We start from the raw sequence: 26,038 nt of genomic DNA, 5'->3' as shown, positions 1-26,038 counted from the left end.
CGGGGAGAGGGATGTGGCCAATCAGTGCTCCGAGCTGCCTCCGCCTTCCGACTAGAAAAGGCAAACTAGAAGCCGCGGCCCTAGAGGCGCAGCGCAGTCCGAGCGGCCGCGTTGTCAGACCCAGGCCGGTGCGATGTGCCTCCCGCCGCTGCTGCTGCTGCTGCTGCTGCTGGCCGGGCTGCTGCTGGCCGGGCTCCGCAGACTTTTCCTGGGGCTGTCGGCTGGCAGCTCCCCGAACCCCTTCTCCGAAGACGTCAGGCGGCCACCCGCGCCCCTGGTGACCGACAAGGAGGCCAGGAAAAAGGTTCTCAAACAAGGTCAGCCGGAGGGCCCCCGGGGTCCGGGGCTGGCTCGGGCATTCTCGCGGGTATGTGTTCCCACTCCGGCGGGAGAGCCGCTGCCACACCTGGGCCTCAGTTTCCCCACATGTAAAGTGCTGCGGGGTGCTTCCTTGCACGTGGAGGCGTCCGTTTTAGTGCCCACCACTGGAGAGAGGCTTCGCCCTAGCAGCCCAGAAAATAGTAGCCCCAGGGCCTGGGCACCAACCTTGGCGTGCCATGATCTTGGCATAGCCGAGGCCTGCCCTGCCACTTGCAATTTCCGCGGCTACGGGGTAGACAAGAAGAGACCCTTCCCCGACTTGTTTCTACGACCTTAACTTTTCACGTGCCCTCCCGCGCGGGCTAGGGGCATGGGTGACCTTCACAGAAATCTCTCCCAGTCTGCATAGGAAATTGCGTGTTGGCCGTCAGGTGACTGACAGGTTAGGCGCGGCCCCACATCACAGGATTGAATCCTGGTTCTAAAACTTTGGAGAGGCTCAACAGGGTGCCTCAGACTCAGAGCCCGCTCTGCAGTCAAACAGGTTCCTCCACTCTCATCTTTCAAACATGTTTTCAGGTTGCTTCTAAGATCTAAAGAAAGAGTTCTGCTGCATTAAAAAAAAAAAAAAAAAAAAGTCCCCTGATTGATCTCCAGGATCCCTCTCATTCGTAAATTTTAAAATCCTGTGTGACATATTCTGCTGCACACTCAGAGATGATACTATTCTCGGGCCGGCCCGTGGCTCACTCGGGAGAGTGTGGTGCTGATAACACCAAGGCCACGGGTTCGGATCCTATATAGGGGTGGCCGGTTTGCTCACTGGCTGAGCGTGGTGCTGACAACACCCAGTCAAGGGTTAAGATCCCCTTACCGGTCATCTTTTTAAAAAAAAAAAGAAAAAAAAAAAAAAAAAAAAGAGATGATACTATTCTCAATGGAAGGACTCGTCCTCTGGACTGCTGAGATCAGAGTTTTAGCTTTGGACTCTGACACTAATTCACTGCATAGCCATTAGCAAGTCACTCCACCTATTTGGGCTTGTCTAAAAATGGCATGATGACTTTAATTGTTTCTCAAACCAGGTTGTGATGTACTAGTGGGTTGTGAAATCAGTTTAGTGCATTGCAACTAGCATTGTTTTTAAGTTCACCAGTATAGAAAATATCAGAGTGCAACATACATAATTGCAGTCAGTATTGTACAGTGAAATTCTGTTTCAGCTGTTTATATTATATATTTACATATGTTCTGGGTTGTGGTATACAATGTCTTTTTCACTATGTGTCTCTCTAAAAGTGATAGAAAAGTAAAAATTTTACCAACTTCTCTTGCAGCTTGAAAAATAGCCAATCCCATTTCTTAGGAAGGGACTTTTAAAGAACTAATCTAGCGTTGTAAGTGCCTACATATCAACATATCAGTTTTCTATTCTGTGAAGGCCCTTCCTGCCCTCCGAGCCCTGCCTCCAGACTTCCCCAAGTGGGGTGGTGGTGCTGTGATTTCTCAGAGCAGCAGCCTCTGAGTATCTCTCTTGCCCAAGCCTCTGCATCAGGCAATGCAAGAGTCACCAAAGGACCCAGCTCCTCCTCCACTGGCACCTGCCGACACTGCACCTTCCAAAGACAGCTGGCCTGTGAATGGACAGTTACATGAGCTAGCAGCCCGCCCCATAACATCCTTCCCCCACACCCACCCCTGTGTTGTCTTTCTTCTCTAGTGCCCTCTGTGTGTCTGCACTTAGGTCTTTCAGCCTGCACTGCAGTCAGTTTTCTCTTTTTGTTCCTGTCATAGTTCACTCATTCCTACTTTCTTGGAAAGGAGGGAAAAGAGCCAGGTCCATGGTAACTTTGGTTAAATCAGTTTAGATCAAACCACATCATGTTGTTTAATCTGCCTGGCTGGTCCTGAGTATTGCCAGGTAAAATATTTGAGACATCTTAGTGAAGAGCTGCGTGCCAAACTGCTTGAGAAGCGCCTTGCACTGTAAAAGCTAGAGAAGTCTTCCTTGGTTTCCCTGTCTTTGCTATTTCCCTGCCCCTGCCTGAGAAGCCCACACTCCTCCCTTCCTTTCTGCTGCAGTTTTCTCGGCCAGCCGTGTGCCAGAGAAGCTGGATGTGGTGGTGATTGGCAGTGGCTTTGGGGGCCTGGCCGCAGCTGCGATTCTTGCTAAAGCTGGCAAGAGAGTCCTGGTGCTGGAACAACATACCAAGGCAGGGGGCTGCTGTCATACCTTTGGAAAGAATGGCCTTGAGTTTGACACAGGTAAGGCTTGTGTGGAAAAGGTTGGGAGCATGTCTGTATTTTCAGAAGGCTTGGAGCAGCCACCAGGGTGTTTCCGTAGTTTTGGAGGTGCCATCTTCTCTGTGAGCACCACTTTCCTTCTCGGACAGCCATACCCACTGGGAGCTGAACTGGGCATGGATCTCATGGATTCTGCTGTGCCACCTGCCTTTAGAAAGGGTGGACAGCCCCCTCTGGCCATGGACGTAGCCAGGCTGGACAACCTCCTCCACCTTATTGCCACCTGGTTTTTCCATCTCCCAACAGGAATCCACTATATTGGGGGAATGCACAAGGACAGCACCAACCGTTTTATCTTAGACCAGATCACTGAAGGGCAGCTGGACTGGGCTACCCTATCCTCTCCTTTTGACATCATGGTACTGGAAGGGCCCAGTGGCCGAAAGGAGTTCCCCATGTACAGTGGGGAGGAAGCCTACACTCGGGGCCTCAAGGAGAAGTTTCCGCAGGAAGAAGCTGCCATTGACAAGTATATAAAGCTGGTTAAGGTAAGTAACGTGGACACATCGACGACTCCTAGTTTCTTCCCAACAAAGTTGAGCTTCTGCGTTAGTGGAGTAACAGTTTATTCCCAACAAGGCTGAGCTTCTGCATTAGTGGAGCGACAGTAGGAGGCTGGTGAGTGGAGTGGGGGAGGCAAGAGGAGAGGACAGTCCTGTCTGTCCTGAACTCAGCCCCACCATGTCCCCTGTGCCCCGCTGGGCTCTCCATCTCTGCAGCCTGGGCTCAGCAGCTCCAGGTCTCACTCTGGCCTCTGGCAGGCACCTGCTGTCCTCTCTGACTAGGCTGGCTGCCAGGGGACTGGATTAGTACTCTTTAAGTCATATGAGACCAGATTGGAATGTTTAAAAAGAAAATTGAGCAGGAAACTAAAAAGCAAGAAAGGACTCATCTGAGTGCAGGATGGGAGAGATTCAGAGTACAGATTTTTTAAAATGCAAATTCAGCCAAGTTCAGCCAGGAGCAAGTGTTGTGGGCCCTCAGGTGATACAGGCTGTTGCAATGGTCATTCCATCACAGCACTTTCAGGGATGAGTCTGTCCCCATGGCTTGGTTTCTCCCCAGGTGGCATCCAGTGGAGTTGCTCATGCCATCCTGCTAAAGTTCCTGCCCTTGCCCGTGGTTCAGCTCCTTGACAAGTGTGGGCTGCTGACCCGTTTCTCTACGTTCCTGCATGCATCCACCCAGAGCCTGGCCGAGGTGCTGCAGCAGCTGGGGGCCTCCACTGAGCTGCGGGCAGTGCTCAGCTACATCTTCCCCACATATGGTGGGTACCGGCCACAAGCCCTGGGTGGCTCCTGGAGAGGAGGGGCTGCCCTTCCAGCTCCCGTCTTTCTTCCCGAACGTGTCTGGCCATCTGAAATGGAGCAGTGTAAAGCCCAGGCCTTCTGGAACTGGTGGATGAGAAGTCTGTCCACCTGCTGGACTCCCCGGCAGATGTTCCCTTCATCCACGCCCTGGATGCTTTTTCTCTCTGACCAATCTTGTCCTTCCGGGTCTTGGCACATGGCAATTTGCAGGGAGGATATTCCTGCTGGCCTCAAGATCTCTCAGGTGCTCCGTGTTTGGATGCAAACAGCTGCTGCGGCCGCCCTGGACCCTGGGGAACATTAGGATCCTGGGATGGGCTCGGACCGTGTGTCATCTCACAGGAGCCCGTGTTCCTTTGTGAAGGGTGCTGGTGCCTGTTCCTGCCTGCTCATAGCCCTCCCTTCCTTCTGCAGGTGTGACCCCCAGCCATAGCACCTTTTCCATGCATGCATTGGTGGTGCACCACTACATGGGAGGGGCCTTTTATCCCCGAGGGGGTTCCAGTGAAATCGCCTTCCACACCATCCCTGTGATTCAGCGGGCCGGGGGTGCTGTCCTGACGAGGGCCACCGTGCAGAGTGTCTTGCTGGACTCAGCTGGAAAAGCCTGTGGTGAGAGCCCCGCGCTTGTGCTTCAGGGACCCTGGGCTGGTGTGGGAAACACCTGGGGTCTCTCTGAGGGCAGAAAGTGTTGAGCAGCTGACGTCCTCATGGAGATTAGAGGCTAGAACCTGTCCACAGCAGGGGCCGGGGCAGAGTGATTAGTGTGCACGTAAAAGGGGAGCAGGACGGATAAAGGTTTCCACGGTTGCCAATGAACACTATTGAGTTATCAATTCAGTAGCTGTGAATACTTGTCCTGTAATCCTTGACCTTCGGATTTTTTTTTCTTTTTCTTCTTTTTTTTTTGTCTTTTTCATGACCGGCACTCAGCCAGTAAGTGCACCGGCCATTCCTACATAGGATCTGAACCCGTGGCGGGAGCGTCGCCGCGCCCCCAGCGCTGCACTCTCCCGAGTGCGCCACGGGCTCGGCCCCTGATTTTTTTTTTAACGTATATATGGGAGACAGAGTTGACTGTCAGTATTTGTATATATTATGTGATGATCAAAATCAATATTATTAACATGATCGTTATTACAAATTATAATTATTCATTGCATCCTTTACCCAATTTCTCCCTAACCTTCTTCCCCCTTCCCCCTTTCCCACCTCTAGTAGCCATAGATCTGTTCTTTCTTTCTGAAACTTGAACATATTATTTGGTCTATGGTCTGGTCTTTTCTTCCTTCCTTCCTTCTTTCCTTCCTTTTTTTCATGGCTCCCACTTATGAGTGAGGACATGTGGTATTTTTCTTTCTGTGCATAGCTTATTTCACTTAATGAACTTTTCTCCAAGCTCCTCCATTTTGCTGTAAATGCCAGAATTTCATTCTTTTAATGGCTGAGTAGTATTCCACTGTGTATATATACCACATTTTCCTTATCCAGTCATCCACATGATCTTTTTGATTGTAGGGACTGTGTAGTTATGTCTATAGATCTTAGCACATGGCAGAGCCTTGAATGTTTGTTCCATGACTGATGGAATGAGCGAGTTACCTGAGTCTTCTTTAGGGCAATGTGGAGGCCGGCAGGGTGCCTGCCCTCAATCTCTAAATGGCAGACTGGGGCCGGGGTTGGTGCCCTGACCTGTGTAGAGACTTAAAATCCCACTCTGAACAAACTCTTTGAAGAGAGGGTCTGTAAAAGGAAGGCCTCTGTTAAACAAACAGGCCATCCATGACTAGGGGGTGCTTAAAGAAGCATCAGGGAGGGGGACAAAACGGGCCAGAGGCAAACAGGGCTGGTGTGAGCGTGAATTTGCTGGAGGTGCCCTTCAGGGAAGAGGAGGTGATGAGTGGGTGGCCCATAGCAAAAAAAAAAAAATCAGTTGTAAAGGCCATCAGTGATCTCAGGGCATACATTTGTAGAGGGGACTTAGAAGGTGTGAGAGGTAAGAGAGAGGGGCTGTGAGGTGTGAGAGATTTTCTCTGATGTCTGTGAGCAAGTTCTCCTTCCAGCTGAAAGGGGGCCATGCAACAAGTTCAGTTTCTCAGTTCAATTAAATACAATTCTGATTGTATTGACTTGTTTTCCATGTGCTAGCCAATAAACAATGGAGATAAAAGATAAATGTTTCAGTCTCTATATTGAGAAGTTTCTAGTCTCATAGGGAAGTTCATTGCAAAATCATTGAAGAGGCAGATAGAGGCATCTAGACTGGAAGATTTATAGACTAAGGATGGAGGGGACATAGAGCACAGTTGGACAGAGAAGACCTCACAGAGGCAGAGGGTTGGAGCCAAGGCAGCAGGGGTAAGAAGGAGCCAGCAAGCGGATGAGGTCAGAGGAGGTTCCTGCAAGCAGGGGAACCAGCACGTGCAACGGCATGGAGGTAGGAGACAGTTGAACATTTTCAGGCATCAAAAGTAGTAGGTGGGGCTGGTGTATTAGCTCAGTTGGTTCCAGCACAGTGTTGATAACACCAAGGTGAAGGGTTTGGATCCCCATATGGCCAGCTGCAAAAAAACAACCAAACAAACAAGTGGTAGTTATGAACCATAAGAAACTGCCATTTTTACAGGCCAAAAGATGGTTGAATATAAGTCAGCTGTTATACATGGTTCTACCTTATAGTTTAGTGAGCGAGGCCAGAGATGAGGCTGGACACGCAGAAGGGACCAGATCTTGGCAGGCCGCTGCAAGACTTTGGAGCATTTCTGATGGAGGTTGAGTGTCACGGGAGAGTGTGAAGAGAGTAATTTGGAAATAGAACTCTGGCAGCAAAGAAGAAGGGCTTGGGATCCCACTGGAGGGGTTTCAGGCCTTGAGCTTTGTCAGGGAATTCAGCTAAAGGACAGAGAGTGCCCCATGGGGGTGGGGAGGTGGACAGAGCCGAGAGGGAAGTGCAGAAGGATGAGCGAGGCTGAGCGCTGGAGGACACTGTGCTCACTTTGCAGTTTCTGGGGCCTGCCATCCTGGCCCTAAGCGGGCTGGACCCCCAGGGCTAAGAAACTGAGACATAGGCTGAGAGACTTCCAGGGGGCATGGGCCTTTCTCTTCTTCCTGAAGCTCAGCAGAACCCCACCCAAGCTCTTGTGCCTGCAGGTGTCAGTGTGAAGAAGGGGCAAGAGCTGGTGAACATCTACTGCCCCACCGTGATCTCCGATGCGGGACTGTTCAATACCTACGAGCGGTTACTACCGCAGAGCGCCCGCGGCCTGCAGGGTAGGAGACTCTTCCACGATGCCCCTCCTCGATGCTCCCCAACAACTCCCCTTCTGGAGCCAAGTGCTCCGCCTGGATGGTGCTTCCCCTCTTCTTGACCACCCCTCTGACTGTCCTTAAGCAGAAGAGGTAACAATGCTGGTCATCATCCTAAGTCTAACATTTATGGTTTGGGAAACTGAGGCTCATACGGGTGATTTTTAACTTCCTCAGGTCCCAGCTGAACGTGGCAGACCTGAGATGGGAATCCCGGTCTGTCTGACTTGGAAGCGTAGGCTCATGACACCCCAGTGGGCAGGGAAGGGTGGGGCTTCCAGAGAAAAGGCTTCAGTAAAAGAGGCAGGAGACAGGACAGCCCACAGGGAACAAAATAGCTGAGGAAGCTTAGGTGAGAAGCGACTTCAGGAGGTCATGTGACCTGAAGCCTCTGGTGTGATCTGCAGAGGGGGGCTGGCTGACCAGAAGCGGACCAATACCCAGGAAGGTGAGAGAGGGGTCTCTGGCTGGGCAGGAAGTGGAGGAGGGAGCAGCTCAGGATGCACTTGGGATGGAAACTATGGCCCCTAGTGGTGCACGGAGGACGTGCCCACAGAGTGGTGCTGATATCATCAAGGTCAAGGGGCTGCTCCCTGAGGAGCTGGGGAAGGTGGGCAGCAGAGTAGGGTCGGGAGTAAGGTGAGGTCGTGGGTTTCATCAGGGGAGAGAGGGTGGGGTGGCAGCAGCAATTCTTTCTAGGATATAGGACGGACCACCCTAAAGCAGCTGCTCATTCCTGGGCCGCACAGAGGTGGGCCTCAGCCGGTGGCATCTGCTGCCACCAGAGGCCTCCCCTCTGCAGCAGGGTGACTAGGGCGTGGGACAGAGACTGCCCTGGGAAGCGCCGCTGGGCCAGCATGGGTGGCAGGAAGAATTTGCTCCTTCCTGCCTCCCTCTCTGGGACCCTTCTGTCCCTCCTCCCCTCTCTCCCAGGGCCGCTGGGCCCTGACTCTGTCCCACCCACACCCACCCTTTTTCCAGGCAGCCGTGCCAGGGCTACCTGGTTCTCTTGTAGTCGGTTATGCTTTTCACTGCTCTTATGTATCACAGCCCTGAAAACAATCTAATGGCACCAGCCCCAACCTGGCTGAAGGGCTGATGGCCCCACTTGGGTAGGGGTCGGCTGCAGCCCCAGACGAATCCCAGTTGGAGGACATTTCAGGCAGTGGCAGTGGTGATACTCAGTTCAGGGACCTCAGGTGCTGGGGCTCCTTCATTTCTAGCTGTTGGGGGTGGGGAGAATCTCATAGTTCTGTCCAGCTCTCACATGGGAGCCGGATCCAGTGGCCTCTGGGACAGGCAGTACCAGCTGGGGTGGAGAGTGGATGTGGGGGGGTTAGACAGAGGGAGTATTTGTGAATAGGAGAGTCTTAAATCCACCGCCGGTACCTGAGGGGTGACTGGGGATGCTTAGGAGAGGAAGGTAGATGGTTCCTTCCCCACTCCTGCCAGCTGGGAGAGGAGGGTGGGTGTAGGCGGAGGTAGCTGCTCTTATAATGGGCCTCTGAGGATCCAGGGGTTCTCTCTATGCCCACCCACCCCACCTGGATGTGGGACTCAGGTGATGAGATGCTGCTGCAGCTCAGCACCAGGATGCATGAGGCAGGGCCACGCACTGCCCTGTACTGTGGCTGTGGAAACCCACGTTCCCCTTCCCCCCATGGTAGCTGGTGTCCCTGATTCTTATGCCTGTCGTCCTACTGTAATGGTCAGTGACGCCCCCTTGTGCTCTCACAAGTGGCCTGTTTTGGATGATAGAGCATATGGTCACCCTGCCCGTAGCATTAATCATTTGCAGCCTCCATTAGGACAGCCGGCATCCTTCAGGAAAGTTCCTTCCAGTAGGCAGGCATCCTGTCTGATTCCTTCCTGTAGCCACAGGGCCCCCCGCCCCCACAGGGTACAGCATCTTTTAGGTCCTCAACTGCTAGCTGTTCAATGAATGAAGCAGAGCAGCGGTGGCCAGGTCACCCCTCAAGCAGGTACCAGAGATGGTTCTGGCAATGGAATGAAGAATAAGAACTTGCAGGCAACGGTTCCAGAAAACTGGTCTGGGGTCAACTGCTGAAGTTGGGCCAGCCCAGCTGCTTAGGTCTGGGGACATCAGATGGCCAGAACAGGTCTGTTGCTTTCCTCCCTAGTGCTGATCTTCCTTCAGCCCTCTAGCTGGATCCTGAAATGCTGAGTGCCAGTAATGGCACTTCCTTCTGGTCCCATACGTTGCTTGTCACTTGGAGGCCCGTACTCCCTTGTGCGGCACACGAGGACTTACGTACATTCATCCGTTGGATGGCTTGTATGAAAGTTTATACTGAAATCAAGGCTTATGAGAAACTCCTGGTCGTGTGTGTGGTCTTTACCAGCTAGAGCCCTGTCACCCACTCGTTTAGTTACACAGGGGACGACTGGAGGCAGCCTGCCTGCCTGTCCTGCAGGTGCTGTGAGCCAGCGAGGGAGCTAGAGGCCAGGGGCTAGGCGACACCTGCTTAGAAAGGTGCTCAGAGTGCCGGTGGCTGGGAGTGGCTCAGGATCGTTCTGCACTGGCAGGAAGAGAGGAACAGGCCCTGCCAAGTTTAAGTTGACATAATGGCCTGGGCCGTAGCCTGGCAGCTGAGGCTGAGGCTGCAGATGGAGGAAGCGGTCTTCAGAGGCTGTCCTGGAGCAGGGTGCAGCCGTCTGCGACCAGCTTCTCCCAGTTCTCCCAACTCCCTCTGCAGGTGTGAAGCAGCAGCTGGGGATGGTGCGGCCTGGCTTGGGAATGTTCTCTGTTTTCATCTGCCTCCGAGGCACCAGGGAGGACTTGGGTCTGCAGACCACCAACTACTATGTTTACTATGACACAGCCATGGACGAGGCGTAAGGCGTGTGCACGTGTGTGTATGTGTGTGTGTGTCGTGGGGTGTCGGCATGAGCCCAGCACCCCAGGGCCCCTGCTTCCCCTCTGGGGGCTGGGGAATAACAGCAGGATTTGCAATGGGAGGAGGGGGGCAGTTTCCAGTTTACACCTAAGAGCTTTTCACGCAAGAGGGTGCCTCAGCTTCATCCTGGTGGGGAGGCCCTGGGGATGAACTGTCCTGGGGTGGTGCTGGTGGCTTTGAGCAAAAAGGCCTGGGATCGGCAGCCACACTCCTGTCACTCACAGGATGCAGCGCTACGTCTCCATGCCCAGGGAAAAGGCTGCAGAACACATCCCTCTTCTCTTCATTGGGTCCCCATCAGCCAAGGACCCGACTTGGGAGGACCGATTCCCAGGTGGGGCTTAGGGTCTGGGTGGAGCCAGGAGCGGAAGAAAGGGACATGGGGGTGGGGAAGGGGCCAGGCAGCAGTGACCCCTGCTCTGTACCCATAGGTCGCTCCACGATAATTGTGCTGGTGCCCTCCGCCTATGAGTGGTTTGAGGAGTGGCAGGAGGAGCCCAAAGGAAAGCGGGGCAGCGAATATGAGACCCTCAAAAACTCCTTTGTTGAAGCCTCCGTGTCAGCCGTCATGAAACTGTTCCCACAGCTGGAGGGGAAGGTGGGTAATGTATGCACTGGTGATGACAGCCCTCTTGGTACCATTTCTTGCCTTTCCTCAGGACAGGGGGAGGAGACTTTACATAACAGCCCCGGGGAAGGACAGGGAACCCCCCAGGCAGCCAGATCATTCAGGGAGAGCATCAGCAGGAGAAGAGGCGAGGGTCTCACCAGTGCCCACTCCTGCCTTTGGCTGCCTGTTTTGCCCACTCAGGTGGAGAGTGTGACTGGAGGGTCCCCACTGACCAATCAGTTCTACCTGGCTGCTCCCCGAGGAGCCTGCTACGGGGCTGACCATGACCTGCGCCGCTTACATCCTCGAGTGATGGCTTCCATGAGGGCCCAGAGCTCCATCCCCAACCTCTACCTGACAGGTACACTGGCTGACTGTCCCATGTTGCCAGGACCTGAGCCCGTGGGCCTCCCTGTCCCCCAGTCATCTGTTCTTGTGCTCAGGCCTGTGTCCCCTGCAGCTTCCCACATCCTTAGCTGGACTGCCTGTGGCCCTGTTCCTGGTTGGAAGCCCCCTCTGGACAGCCCTAGCATGCGGGGGGGACACAAGACCCCTAGCCCTCCCCCTTCCCACCTGGTGGATGCTCATGGTCTCTGCTTCTGCCTCCTAGGCCAAGATATCTTCACCTGTGGGCTGATGGGGGCCCTGCAAGGGGCCCTGCTGTGTTGCAGTGCCATCCTGAAACGGAACTTGTACTCAGACCTGAAGAATCTCGGCTCAAGGATCTCTGCACAGAAGAAGAAGAATTAGTTCCATCAGGCTGAGCCAGAGGAACCTGGCCGATGACCAGCGCACCTCCCCTGACCTATCCACAGTGTCTTTCTGCATTACTTCCTCATGCACATAAAGCCCTCTAATTTGGTTTTGATTTCTGAAGCTCTGTGATTTGCTTAGGGTAAATCACAGTTCACAATCTGAAGCTCTTCCAGCTGGGGCAGGTGATCTTTTATACCTTTTATAATGTGGTATCCATGTTCAAAAGGCCCATTACCACTATCGACCTGGACAGCCCTGATGTCTCCTGAGAAGCTGGGTACCCATACTCCCTAATCTGAACAATCAAATTGAATATTCTTTTGGTCAGGCGGGTAGAACCCCTGGAAGGACGTGTTGGTCACTGAAGCAGGTTGGCCAGTGCTGTCCCGAGGCTTCTCCTGTCACTCTCAGTCCCCATCTAGGGAAAAGGGCGACCAATGAGGTTTTAGTCATAACCTGGGCATGGTTTTGGTTGTAGTGCCACAGGTTCAGAGGCTCCAGATCCCATTTCTGCTGGTTCCAGTGGCTCTGTCAGAGGACAGGAAAGGACCGTGACAGGTACAGTGTGGTTCTGGAGGATCGGGGTAATGACAAGACCTATTAGTTTTTAAGGTTCATGTCAAAAGATAACATCCAGTTGGTGTCAACCAAGTCCTAGCTCAGCCTTCTGTATGATCAGGGTGGCATCTGGTTCTCAAAGTGCCAGCACCAAGACACCCTCAGGGAGCTCAGTACCTGAGCCTCAAGCCTTATCCTCTGAAATGTGCTGGGAAGGGTGACGTTGGCAGTCAGGGCACAGGCTGGCAAGGTGACTTCATGGGGGTTGATGTAGGCTGAAGGAGCATTCGAGGCCCAGGGCATAGCAGAGAACAACCAAGAGGCAACAAACGTGCCATGACCATGTCCAGCTACCTCCTAGACTAGCACAGGGGCTCCTGGTAGGGAGGCGTGGGGGTGGGGTTGAAACTGGTCAGGATGAGATGTGTGTGCAAAGCCTGAGAGCGGCATTTGCTGCTTACTGGTGCATATATGATGGCTGGGTGGAAAGGTGCATATGGTTCAGCAAAATGGCCTTTTACTTACATTAAACTGAAGCACCAATAGCCTTATTTGAGTCTGTTTTAATGTAATATCAACCAATTTAATGATTTTATTCTTTAGTATTTGAAATTTTGGTTCCTCCTCAGTGACACAAAACCACACTTGGTTGCCATGTACAGAAGCTCAGTGAAACATTTGTTCTGAAAAATACTTATCATTAGACACAATAAGGTTAAAAAAATAAATTTAAGTAATTATAGTTGTTACAAAAAGCTGAAAATACAAAACATTGCAAAACAGTGGCAATGTACTAAGTGCAATCGAAACAGAAAGGAAACGACTTCAGTAATCAACATTTATGGAACTGGATGGTCTTAGGAATTGAGGGACTATCTATGACAGTGGGAGGGGCTGGCTTTGTTGGTAGTTTGAAATGCCATACAGCTCAGACCTAAGCCTTTTATAGAGGGGTTTCTAAATTGGGATATTTAGGAAACTCACCTCTGATTTGGAGAACTGGCTGAGTTGAGAGTCACTGTTGGCTCTGGATGTCCAGTTAAACTAAACCTGATAATCTCCCACTTCCCTCCCTGACATCTCTATTTGGATGTCTCACAGTCATCTTAAACACTGAAGCAATTAACCAGAAGCAAATTCATTTTCTATGCCCCTGTTAAACCTGGGTCCCCATTAGTGTTCCTTAACTCAGTGAAAAGGCACTTCCTCACCATTACCCTCCCGCCATATCCAATCCACTTTCAAGGCTTGTTGGTATTATCTCCTAAATGTGTCTCAATTCCAACCACTTCCCTCCATTCTCACCGTCCCTACATTAGTCCTACTTGGACTATTGCACCGTCTCCTTGTAGGGGGTTAAAAATCTTGATTCTCATTTGATTTTTTAGACAGGGTTCTTTAGCTAAAAATCTTACGGGACAGAAGTCCTTAGCTAGGAGGCAATAGCCTACAGGTAGTGGGGTGAAATCCTATCTAATCAATTCTAACCAAGTAAATGTTGATTCTCAGTTGATTCTTAGTATAGGGTTTTTAGCTAACAAACTTATGGGACAAAAGTCCTTAGCTAGGAGGCAAAAGGCTACAGATAAGGGGCAAGAGCCCATGGAACCAACTCTAATCACTGTTTAGGTACGGGATTGTATACTTTAATGATTTTAGAGTCAACAGGTGGCTGACATACCGATCTTAAGAGATTTTATTTATTTATTTATTTATTTATTTTTTCAAAAAGATGACCAGTAAGGGGATCTTAACCCTTGACTTGGTGTTATCAGCACCACACTCTCCCGAGTGAGCCAAGGGCCAGCCCAATCTTAAGAGATTTTAAAGAATTGCTGTAGGAAAATATGTGAGAAATGTTTGCCGAAGGGAAAACTTTTTGTTAATGGAAACTTAAGACACAATCACAGAATCATAGGAATGTAATGATTGTTTTAGCTGTTATAAAAATAGTTATATCTTAGTTAAAGATAATGATCACAGTGTAATTAGATTAACATTTCACTAATTATACTTTGGAATATGACGCTGTTAATTTAAATGATGTTACTATGTTCTGTTGTTTAAGCTATACTTAGCTATGGATAACTTTTGTCACATTGCCCATGTCTTTGTGTCCTTTCAAAATGATTGAATCAATTGATTTTTCTTGTGAAACTTCCTTGTCTTTACAATAAAAACAGAAGCTAACTTTGAATGGGGTCTGTACCCAGTTTCTAACAGAGGAGTTGCTGAGGTGCAGTCCCTTTGGGCTTCTCATTGCATTCACGTTGCTTTGAGTAATCTTTTTTGCGTCTCTGTTACACAGTGAGAAGTGTAACATCTCCTAGTGGATTCACTTGTTCTTTTTGGTGGCTGGCCAGTGTGGGGATCTGAACCCTTGACTGGTGTTTCTAGCACCACACACTAACCAAGTGAGCAAGCTGGGGAACCCCTAACTGACCAACTTTTTTTTTTTTTTTAAAGACGACTGGTAAGGGGATCTTAACCATTGACTTGGTGTTGCCAGCACCACGCTCTCCCAGTGAGCTAACTGGCCATCCCTATATGGGATCCGAACCCGTGGCCTTGGTATTATCAGCACCACACTCTCCCGAGTGAGCCACAGGCTGGCCCCCCTAAATGACTAACTCTTTTTTTTTTTTTTTTGTCTTTTTCGTGACCGGCACTCAGCCAGTGAGTGCACCAGCCATTCCTATATAGGATCCGAACCCGCGGCGGGAGCGACTCTGCGCTCCCAGTGCCGCACTCTCCCGAGTGCGCCACGGGCTCGGCCCCTAAATGACTAACTCTTAAATCCACTCTTCCCTCCCCACTAAAGTAGATTCTTCTTGATACAATTAGAGTAATATTCAAAAACTCCCAAATCTGATTATATCTTTCCTCTACTTAAACTTCTTTAATGGCTTCTCATACTCTTAAAATACAAAATCCTGGGAATGTCCCATGAGCTGTGCATGATCTGGACTCCTTTCCTCTACTGCCTAGTAATGTGTACACCAGGTCAGGCTTAATAATTTGAAATTCCCCTCCCCACACACCACCATTATGTCAATATCCTTAAATGTTAGTCAAACAAATTTATTTAGGGAGGATAAAGAGAATTTTCCTTTTACCCTTTTTTTTGGCAGCTGGCAGATATAAGGATCTGAACCCATGACCTTGGTGTTATAAGGCTGCATTCTAACCAACTAAGCTAACTGGCTGGCCCAAGGAGAGTTTTCTTTTAGAAACAGATTCATTTTCCAATTCATTTCCTTTAGCCAAAGCAGAGTCAAGTTTCTGACATAATTTGGTAAAAGATTTGTCTCTTCTCTGTGATTCTTACTCTCTCCTCAAGAATGAGCATGTGTGACAGAGCAATTTTCTTTCAACAGAAACATATTTAGAAGCATATTAAATTTTAAATTTAAATAACAAAGTAAAACACTTGTTTCTGAAAAACTGTATTTATGCCATATACTATTCCTTGAAATCCTGAAGAATTTCCATTGACTAGATAGAACTGCATATCATGTAACCCAAAAGTTGTATTCAACAGACTACTGATGTGTGTTATTTCTCCTGGCAGCTGTAATCCTTTTTGGTAGTTTACATTTCAATCGGAAGTAAATGGCATATTTTCTGTTGTATTTTTGTGCCCCAGAGAGATTTATGTTCTGGACAACTCCCACACCATTTACTTCTTAATCTGGCTGTACTCCAGCCATATTCCCTGCCCTTCCTTGTTCTCTGTTATCTGACAATCTTGGCCTTTAGACCTACAAAAAACACCAGGTTTCCACCTGCCTGCAAGCCATTGCAAATGCTGTACGTTCAGCCAGAAAAGCTCATCCTTCTCTTCCCTTTGCCCCCACTGCGGGGGACATACCTACTACTTTTGGTCCTCAGCTCAAGACTCCTTCCTCAACTGATCTCAGTTTCCGTACTTTTCTTTCTTGGCAGTTCTTGTAATGCATCCCTGCGCGCGCGCACACACGCACACACACACACACACACACACACACACACACACACACACACACACACTCGTGTAGACATTTAATATTTATGTACTCTACTAGACTACATGCTCCTTGAATTTAAGGCCTAGCATTTTTAAAATCACTGTCTACAAAGCACTGAGCCTAGCAAATGGTTATAAAATGATTTCAAGAAACACATTTAGTGTATAAACATAACAGTAACAGTAAACAGGATACAAAACTATTTGCCCAGTGATCCCTACTTATGAAGAAAATAAATATGCATAGAAAGTGAGAAAATGAGAAAACGCACTAAGGAGGGGAAAATAAGTAAATCTGTATGTTTTTTAAAAAAACTAGAATGGGCTGGCCGGTTAGCTCAGTTGGTTATAGTGCAGTGTTGTGACACCAAAGTCAAGGGTTCAGATCAGATCCCCTTACCTGCCAGCCGCCAAAGCCAACAAACAAACAAAAAAACTACACGGAAACAGTAAACTAATATAAGTAGTAAACTGTGGAGAAGGTAGCAAGGATTTTCTAATGTACACTTTTTCAAAAATCTCATTTTGATTTCTGAACCATTAGAATGTATTACCTAATTAAAAACATTAAGTGTCTGCAGGGCAGAAAATACTGTACACTAAAACATTAATAGTGATTATCCCAGAGTGGTGGGACTAACGTTTTGTTTTCTACTTCTATACTTTTACGATCAGAAAAAGTACGCACTTCTTAGAAAAGATCTTTGGCACCTCGGAGAGAACCGTTTCCGTGGAGTCAGGGGGGAGGAGGGCCGGGATGCGAAGGCTACGCCACGTAGGTGATGGGAAGGGTTTGTTTCCAGCTGGGAGAGAAGTGAGCACGGCACGTTTGTGGGCTGTGGGGAAAGAACCACAAGGAAGGGAGAGGTTAGAAATGCGAGCAGAGGGTGGGGCGAAGAGGCGCCTGGCCCCAGCAACCTCCCTCCCGCGGGCCGGTGCGCGAGGCGAGGGAGCTCCTGCTCGGCCTGTATTGTCTCGGAAGTACAGGGGGAGAGAAGGAAAAAAGGAGTGTCGGTCTGTTGTGGCCGCCGCGGAGAACAGACTCGGGAAGAGTGGACTCGCGTCCCCCGGAAAATCGTAACACACCGCCACAGAGACAACAACAGAGAACGTCCCAACGACGGTCCCCCAAGCCCCACCCTCATCTAGGCGGGGCTGCGCGAGGTGGGAGGTGCGCACAGGAAGGGGCGGGGCTCCGGGCTCGCAGCCCCGCTCACGGATCTCGCGAGAGCTATAGAGGGCGGAAGCGCAGTCTGGGCAGGATGCGGTTCCTGGTTGCGCTGGTCCTGCTGAGCGTCGCGGTGGCGGGTAAGACCCCCCCCCCAACCCATCCTACTCTCTCCCCTAGGCCCACCATTCTCTCCTCGCCCGGTCGCCATCTGGGCTCGCTTCTTCCCTGCCCGACCCACCCCTCAGCTCACCATTTTCTTCCCCCAGTCTCCCCGTCCCCCGTTCGCCTGTCTCCCATGATCTCTTCCAGCTCTAAGGAGTCCCCTTCTCCCGGCCTGCTCCTCCCCAGGGCTAATTGGTTTCTCTATCTCAGGAGTCTCGCCGGCCGGCGAGCTGCAAGTCAGGGCCAGTCCGCCTCCCAGTTCGACGGGAGTAAAGACTGAAGGTCCGCCTACTACTGGAACGTACTCCACCCCGCCCGCCTCGAGCCAGCTGCCTGAGGAAAAACCTACGCAGGGAAATTCACCCTCTCACAATCTGTCTTCCACGAACGACAGCTCTAGCACGTCGGGTTCGGGGCGGCCGTCCTCCCAAGGAAACTCCAGCGCGTCGGGTTCGGAAGGGCCGTCCTCCCAAGGAAACTCCAGCGCGTCGGGTTCGGAAGGGCCGTCCTCCCAAGGAAACTCCGGCACGTCTGGTTCGGGGCGGCCGTCCACCCAGGGGGACTCCGGCACGTCGGGTTCGGGGCGGCCGTCCACCCAGGGGGACTCCGGCACGTCGGGTTCGGGGCGGCCGTCCACCCAGGGGGACTCCGGCACGTCGGGTTCGGGGCGGCCGTCCACCCAGGGGGACTCCGGCACGTCGGGTTCGGGGCGGCCGTCCACCCAGGGGGACTCCGGCACGTCGGGTTCGGGGCGGCCGTCCACCCAGGGGGACTCCGGCACGTCGGGTTCGGGGCGGCCGTCCACCCAGGGGGAGTCCGACAAGTTGGATTCAGAACAGCCTTCCTTAGGAGAAGATAAGTCTTCAGAGCTTACTGAAGATATGGAGCCCAAGGAGGCTGAAGATGGTGATACAGGGCCTGAAGAGGGCTCACCACCCAAAGAAGAGAAAGAAAAGATGTTCGGCCCTGCCTCTGGTGAGAACCGTGAAGGGACACTTTGGGAATCCATGAATAGCGAGAAGGGTGTCCTTTATAAGGACAATCCTGGAAGTGCCAGTGCAGAGAGCAGCCACTTCTTTGCATATCTGGTAACTGCAGCCATTGTCGTTGCTGTCCTCTATATTGCCTATCACAACAAGCGCAAGGTAAGTCAAGAGTTGCCTTGGGGGGAATGGGATTTCTTCCACCCTGGAAGTTTGGTGTATGGGTGGGTGTCCATCACTCATCCACCTGTGAGCTCTGGGGATTTTAAGACAAATTTCAGTTTTCCCGCAGACCATGCTAGGGCTCTTTACTCTTGTTTTGTAAATCATGTGTTTTCATCATGTCACCTGTTTCCTCTCACTGTTCTCTGCTGCAATAGGTGCCAAGTTAAGACATTATTATGACCTGACCTGAAGTGAGATTTCCTCCCATAGCCTTAAACTTAGATCCTTTACAGCCTGGGAGGACCTGAGTTCTTGACAGTTAGGGCCCTTATCCCCCTGTTTACATTCTTGAGACAGTGCATCATTTCTAGCTTCCTTTCCCAACCTTCTGTCTTCCATCTGCAGGGGCAGAAAGAACCGTCTCAGTTACTTAGTCTTTGATATTAACAGCAAAGAGCCCAGGTACTCTCTTCTGCAGTTAGGGATAATTAGAAGAAAGCCCAGAAATCACACAGACACATACACTTTTACTACTTTCGCAGGATTTGGTGTGAAATAATATCTGTGTCCCTTAGCCACTACTCTAATGACAAGATGGTTTCATTTCTTATTGAGCCCTGACAATTTAAAAGGTAGTTTGTGTAGCCTGCTTAAAATTAGAGTCCAAAATAAATAAATAAAAACAAAAAGAAAAACAAAAATTTTTTTAATAAAATAAAATTGGAGGGTCTAATTCATGATTGGCCATAAGGCCTATGGCTATGAAGTACGAGGGAAGACCTTTAGTAAAAAGGTGCATTCCTTATTCTACATCCAGTGTTCATCATGAAGTGTAACCTCAGAAGTGAAATGGAGAGTGGTAAAGTTAAGAGTGCAATTGTTGATGAACCAAAGTGTGTGTGAAAGAGTACATTTGCAGATAGGAATTAATTACTGATTATGACTTAAAAAAAAAAAAAAGAAAAAAAGAAATGTGCTATCCTAAAATTGTCTGGGGAGGAATTGGCAGATCTTTGAGTACTCTTGAGTAAATCATACAGACTCCCACAAGCTAGAGCCCAGAACAGCCGTCCTTCATGTCTTTCCTATTAAGCAGTATAAAGGATTCTGATGTAATTACACCCTGTCCTTAATATCATTATAATTTAAATAGGCCTCTTTGTGGGTGTATGGCTGTTTCTGTAGTTAGGATCATTAACAACTGTACTACCAGGTGACTACCTCTGATTTCAGGGACTGAAATAGGTCATTACAGAGCCACCTGTTAATCATGCTCTTTTACCTTTCCCTAGATTATTGCTTTTGTCCTGGAAGGGAAAAGATCCAAAGTCACTCGGCGGCCAAAGGCCAGTGACTACCAGCGTTTGGACCAGAAGGTAAGGAGGGAGAGGTCAAGTTCACTGGAGGGATATGCAGCAAGAGCTCTTACTGGCCCAGCAGTGAGCTTGCATTAGGCATGGCAGCAGCAGCCATTCTAGCAAACTAGAAACATCCATATATACATATCTATCATGATAGAGCGAAGAGATCTTCACATACTCTACGACAGCTCCCTCCTGCAACAGGTGAAGAAAGATGCCCATCCAGAAACATTGTGAATTTTTTCCCCTAAGTTAGTGGCACTACCTCCAAGTTTCACTACAAGTTAGTGGCAGAATCAAGACCTGATAGCAACTCCCTAGATTCCCAGTCCTGTGCTTTTGCATTACACCAGAATGTCACAGACTTTAATAGGTGTAGGAATCACCTTGGGAACTGTGAGAGGAAGCAATGTCTGACTCACTAGTTTTGGGGTGGAGCCTATGTTTCTACATTTCTGGGATGTTCCCAGGTGACGCCAAATGCTTCTTGAAACACACTTTAAGTAGCAAAGCACTAGAATGCACTCCCTGGAAACAATTCCAGAAGCACATAGGCCTCCAACTCCCCAGCTCAGCCCTGTGTTAAGCACTGTGGGCTAGACCTCCTTAGTGCAGCCATCATGCATCTGCCAGAGAGAAAAGCCCTCCTTCTACCCCACAGCAGCAGTTGCTGAGCAAGGTTCCCCCAAAGGTAACCTGTCTAAGCAGAAGACTGTACTCGCACTGAGTTGCCACCAGCATATACCCTTCCTTCCCTCTTCTGTTTAGCAGCAGGGAGGCAATTGGCAAAGAACAGTCAGTGGCTGGTGAATTGTTCCTAGACTTCGTGCAGGGAATATAATTCACTTCTACAACTCATACCAGCTACGGAACAAGCCACTTAGCTCAGAACATCTTTGCTAACTAGCCCAGTAGGTCGCTTCACAATTTAGCCTTGGCCTACTACCTTCCCAGATAATTGACTTTAAGGATTTCCCTCCCTCCGCATTACAATTCCTTTCCTCATTGAAAAAAAAATACATATGTAGATAATTCAAAACATATAGAACAGTATGGAGTAAAAGCCAGGATTCCCATGTTCCCTCCATTGACTGTATATCTTTCTAGTGTATGTTTTGTATTTTGAACTGACCTTAAAAATCATTTTGTGTGCTTTTATTTTTATTAATTTCTGTTTGTATGTCAGTGAGTTAGTTTGTCTTAATTGAGTTTTTCCCTGGACTGCAGCTCCTATAAGATCTTTTTTTTCCAAAATTATTCCCTTGGAAAAAAATGAATGTTAACAATGGATTGTGTTGCTCTCATTTCAGCTTTGATTTTTTGTCCTTGAAAACCTTGTCCTCCCTGCTGATTTGTTTCTAAATCAAGAAAAATGAAGAGAAAAGTACTGTGACCTAAGAAACACTTCTCCTCTGGGGTTTGGTGGCAAGTCTGGGCTAGCAGAGGCAGGGGGGTTGTTTTGAGTTTTGCACTTGCACTTTGGTGACACTGTACTCCTATGTTTTCTTTATTTATGCTGATGACTTCCCTCCTTTCCTCCCGAGTGTGAGTGGAGAGAGCATGTGGAAACATGGCTATGACCAAAGGGGCATCCCAGCCCTGGCAGGCTACATTGCTGATCACCCTCCCTTGGGCCTTGACTCTAGTAAAGTTTGCCCTTGACTGTGGCATTGCACTCTCTACAGTTTTATCTTTGCAGACCTAGGAGACAACTCTGCAGGTAGAGGTGCTTTTCTACTGAGGCCTTTTACTTTGGGGGAATGTGCCCTGCAAAAGATGTGGAGGATGGTGAAATGTTGATGGGCAAAAGGTGACTTTGAACACATAATCCTCTCCCGAGGCTTCAGCAACAAACAAAAACAGCAGGTTAAAAAAGTGCTTTCTTGCCTGCAAGTCTAACCTGTCTAGCATGAGTTCCTCATGTTTTTGATGTTTCATATTACTTGAGACAAAGTGAATCCACTTCCATTTGTTTGTACTGAGCATAAAACTGAACTTAGTTTTTGGAGGTTAAGCCACTGTTCCCAACACAGATTTTTTTTAAAAATGGGGTTATGATCATTGAAACTGTGTTTTTTCATACAGTCATACTCAATAGGAACTTTTTGAAATAGGGCAATTTCATGCTTTATGCAAGAAAACATGTAGGAGGGTTTTGGTTTTGTTCTACATTTCAAAAACTTTTATGAAACAGATTTTCAAAACCTCCATTTTGCCTTTGTTGCCTAAGATAGACTTAACGTTTGGAAACTAACTGTATTCTCTGACCATTTTTACCTTAATCTATTTAATGATCCTCTTATTTGATATAAGATGCCAAGGTAATTAGTAAGAAATTCTTCTATCCCAAGTTAGGAGTTAAAAGTTCAGTGGGTTCCCCTGCAATAACTGAGGGTAGTGTCTTGGATCACAATGTTGTTTGAATTTTTATTTAAATCTGTTCTAGTCATGCTACCCTATTATAAAGAGCCTAAAGACAGTTGTTTCTGAGCTAATCTTGGGGAAATACAAAGAATGGGGGAGGTGAGGGAAATAGGTGAATTCTGTGCTGTTGACGAAGTAAACCTGAAAAAGGGACCATCCTAATTGTCTTATTATCTTCCACCTTGCTTAAAATAGCTCATGGCTTTTCATGAGTTGAAATTTTCATTCTTGGCAGGTAGCCTAGTTTATGGAGCTAAGGAATGAATGCCTACTCTCGTTGGCATCATTCTCTCTACTTGTGTACTAGTCTTTTAAAAGATGATGACTGGTAAGGGGATCTTAACCCTTGACTTGGTGTTGTCAGAACCACACTCTCCCAAGTGAGCTAACTGGCCATCCCTATATAGGGATCCAAACCTGTGGCCTTGGTGTTATCAGCACCACACTCTCCCAAGTGAATCATGGGCTGGTCCTTACTTGTGTACCAGTCTTATACTACTTTCCTCCAACCTGAGAAATCTATCTGGCTCCTCTAGCATTCCCTAAGACTATGGTTATTTTAGTCCTCTCTCTGTCTCCCTTTTCCCTGCCTTTCCCCCTTCTATTTGTGCCTATCCACACTAGCATCTTCTCCTTCCTTCATGCATGCTCAGATTTCCCCTGCTCCCATCTGTTTATTTGTTATTCATTCCACTGTGAATTTCTCCAGTTAGTGGTGCTTCCATTACTGGCCATTCATTCTCTTCATGACCATTAGGAACTCACTTTGGTCCCTGTCTTTCTACTATTTTTCCAGTGGTTACCAGTTATCAGATCACCCAATCCAATGGCTTGTTCTCAAAGCTTAGTTTTGCCCTTGGTAGAATTGGACACTTGAACATCCAGATTGAAATTCCCCTTTCTTGGTTTGTCTCTGACAAACTGTCCTTTGCTTTATCCTATGCTGGTGAGTAAGAGGGCTGTCAAAACCAGGTCTCTATTGACTGTCTGCTCTGAAATTCACCCATTCTTCATCTTCTGAGTAAGTGACTAACAAGTCTTTCTCCTTGGTGTACTTCCCAGAGAACCCAGTCCTGCTCTTTGCTGAATATTTCAGCATGGTTGTCCTGTTGTGACTAAACTGAATTCTCTCTTCTACCCATCAAGCTGTTCTTTGCAACTGCCCAATTTCTTCAATTACTTGAACTCCAAACTTATACCATTTCTCTCTCATCACAAAAGTCCTATCCATTAAAAAGAAAAGAAAAATCTCTAGCTATAATCTTTCTTTCCATTTTCCTAGGTTCCCCTGTCCCACACCTTCACCCATTCCACTTCTCTCCTGGATTTTTTTTTCCAGGAGCCACTTCAATTGGTGTACCTGTCCGTCTTCTTGGAAAGAGGATCAGACATGGAAAGATTGACCTTTCCAAAATGCATGCCCTGCTCTGAAGCTTATCTGTACCTCTCATGGCTTAGAGAATCCAGTTATAGACTCTTTGGTGCTCAGGACTCTGACACCTTCCTGCCTTTCTCTGCATCCCACCCAGGCCAAAGCCCATTTCTGTTGGGTGCCTGTCTGTGCCTCTGTGCCTTTATTCTTGCTATGTCATTCATTTTCTGGCTTCCTACGTTTCTTTGGTTAGGTTGTTCTTCTCTCTCTTGCCTTCCCCAAATCTACGTTTCTTGAGGGCCCAGCTCACGTTTTCCCTTATACTATCCAAACTGCCCCACCCCCACTATTGGTCCTTTCCATCCTGCTCTACTGGCCCTTGATAATGGCACTCATTCATTTCGAAACTTCAGCAGTTGGTATGTAACATCTGGTCTCCCAAGAAAACTAAGCTCTTGAGGGACAGCCTTTGGCACTGTCTTCATATCTGCCTAGGGTAGTAACATTCCTTAGGGACGTCAGAAGGCGGAGATATTTTATTTCCTCATGACATCTGGATATAACTTAAATGAATGTTCACACAGCTCTTCCTGGCTACTGGTTGCTGTGACCATAACATGTTGCATTTTGCTCTTTAAAAAAGGAGAGCAGAAGGATTGGTCTCAGGAATCAAGAGGGTTAGCACCAGGTGGATGCATAAGTATTATCAAGGAGTCCACAAAGCTTAATATTTTGAGCCTCTGAGAAGTATCATTTCTTGTGCTAAAAGAGTTCAATAGAATTTAAGGTTCACTTTAGAAATTGCACTAAAGGAAATATTGCACATCCAAGGAAAACTTATTTTCTGGATAGTTGTCTTTTTGAAGATAGAATATTTGAAGCATATTTTCCTGGAAAATATGTGGATGAGGGTAAGCTGGCTGAAGCATCTCTCAACAGGCGGGTGGAGGGGGTTGGCAGGAGGGTGGCGTGTGGGAAGTCCATGGAGCCATAAGAGGTACCATAGCAAAGGGTTTCTTGTCTTTCCCCACCTTTTGGTTGAAGGGTGATTTTTATTAAGAGGAATCTGTTTTAGTCATGACATTAATAGAGGAACTTGTTTTCCTGCTACAGGTTACTAAGTAGAATTATTTAGACTCCACTTTTGGATTCTGGAGTCAAATGGCTCTCTGTCTAGAAAGGATAAGATAACTTGCAAGAGCTCACAACTAGCTTTATATACTCCGACATATTTTACCCATGATGGCTTTTAATGAAACATTTGGTGATAGAATTCTCAGCCTCTAAAATTCCACTGCTGGTGATGCTCATTTCCCTCTGCAGTCCTGTTTCACAGGGTCACTCGATACAAAACGCTGTAATGAAAAGGTAGCACGCTGTGCACGTTATGAGTCGCTGGAACATGCTCCAGGGTGTGCTGCACACCAGACCCTGTGCTCTGCCAGGCTGTTTTCTGAAAACTCTTTCTGGGAAGGTTGAGTTTGGCATTGCCTTCCTCAGTTAAGAATCCTCAGAGGAGATATTCAGGTTGAAATTAACTGGACATCCAGAGCCAAGAGTGACTCTCAACTCAGCAATTTTCACAAATCAGATAGGAATTTCCAAAATATCCCAATTTAGAAACCCCTCTGTAAAAGGTTTTGGTCTGAGCTAAGGTTTAGGTATGACATTTCAAACTACCAACAAAGCCAGCCCCTCCCACTCTCATAGAAAGTCTTTCAATTCCTAAGATGACCGAGTTCAAAAAATGTTGATTACTGAAGTCGTTTCTTTTCTTTTTTCTTTGCACAGTTAGTAGATTGCCACTGTTTTGCAATGTTTTGTATTTTCAGCTTTTGTAACTTAACTATAATTACTTAAATTTATTTTTTTTAACTTTATTATGGTCTAATGATAAGTATTTTTCAGAACAAATGTTTCACTGAGCTTCTGTACATGGCAACTCAATGTGGTTTTGTGTTATTGAGGAGAAACCAAAATAAATTTCAAATACTAAAGAATAAAATCATTAAACTGGTTGATATTACATTAAAAGACTCAAATAAGGCCGTTGGTACTTCAGTTTAATGTAAGTAAAAGGCCATTTTGCTGAACCATATGCACCTTTCCACCCAGCCATCATATATGCACCAGTAAGCAGCAAATGCCGCTCTCAGGCTTTGCACACATGCTCTGGCTTTCCATGCTCTCATCCTGACCAGTTTCAACCCCACCCCCACGCCTCCCTACCAGGAGCCCATGTGCTAGTCTAGGAGGTAGCTGGGACATGGTCATGGCACGTTTGTTGCCTCTCAGTTGTTGACCTCTGCTA

The 26,038-nt window shown here is 48.3% G+C and overlaps 2 protein-coding genes across 2 annotated transcripts; both read left to right on the top strand.

The window, feature by feature from the left end:
* The first annotated feature begins 24 nt into the window (after positions 1-24).
* On the top strand, positions 25-14,314 carry LOC134362825 (all-trans-retinol 13,14-reductase). Its single transcript, XM_063078123.1, has 11 exons — positions 25-317; positions 2,404-2,586; positions 2,872-3,113; positions 3,691-3,892; positions 4,350-4,547; positions 7,086-7,205; positions 9,959-10,097; positions 10,384-10,493; positions 10,591-10,757; positions 10,971-11,130; positions 11,380-14,314. The coding sequence occupies exons 1-11, from the start codon at positions 134-136 to the stop codon at positions 11,517-11,519; spliced, it is 1,845 nt and encodes a 614-aa protein (XP_062934193.1). The 5' UTR covers positions 25-133; the 3' UTR covers positions 11,520-14,314.
* Positions 14,315-17,338: 3,024 nt separating this feature from the next.
* On the top strand, positions 17,339-25,734 carry TGOLN2 (trans-golgi network protein 2). The gene is made up of 4 exons (XM_063077605.1): positions 17,339-17,397; positions 17,633-18,567; positions 19,863-19,946; positions 21,242-25,734. The coding sequence occupies exons 1-4, from the start codon at positions 17,352-17,354 to the stop codon at positions 21,245-21,247; spliced, it is 1,071 nt and encodes a 356-aa protein (XP_062933675.1). The 5' UTR covers positions 17,339-17,351; the 3' UTR covers positions 21,248-25,734.
* The last annotated feature ends 304 nt before the right edge of the window (positions 25,735-26,038 follow it).

The sequence above is a fragment of the Cynocephalus volans genome, chromosome 14, assembly GCF_027409185.1.
Source record: "Cynocephalus volans isolate mCynVol1 chromosome 14, mCynVol1.pri, whole genome shotgun sequence".
Lineage (NCBI taxonomy): Eukaryota > Metazoa > Chordata > Mammalia > Dermoptera > Cynocephalidae > Cynocephalus > Cynocephalus volans.
The sequence above is the reverse complement of the archived record's forward strand: the minus strand, read 5'-3'. Positions and strand labels throughout refer to the sequence as shown.

What these genes read in the sequence shown, in the direction of transcription:
- LOC134362825 (XM_063078123.1), top strand. Translation starts at nt 134, where the DNA reads ATGTGCCTCCCGCCGCTGCTGCTGCTGCTGCTGCTGCTGGCCGGGCTG. An exon ending in TGGCCTTGAGTTTGACACAG is followed by an intron (nt 2,587 to 2,871) that starts GTAAGGCTTGTG and finishes ATCTCCCAACAG; the next exon opens with GAATCCACTATATTGGGGGA. An exon ending in TTGGGAGGACCGATTCCCAG is followed by an intron (nt 10,494 to 10,590) that starts GTGGGGCTTAGG and finishes CTGTACCCATAG; the next exon opens with GTCGCTCCACGATAATTGTG.
- TGOLN2 (XM_063077605.1), top strand. Translation starts at nt 17,352, where the DNA reads ATGCGGTTCCTGGTTGCGCTGGTCCTGCTGAGCGTCGCGGTGGCGG. An exon ending in GCTGAGCGTCGCGGTGGCGG is followed by an intron (nt 17,398 to 17,632) that starts GTAAGACCCCCC and finishes TCTCTATCTCAG; the next exon opens with GAGTCTCGCCGGCCGGCGAG. An exon ending in CCTATCACAACAAGCGCAAG is followed by an intron (nt 18,568 to 19,862) that starts GTAAGTCAAGAG and finishes ACCTTTCCCTAG; the next exon opens with ATTATTGCTTTTGTCCTGGA.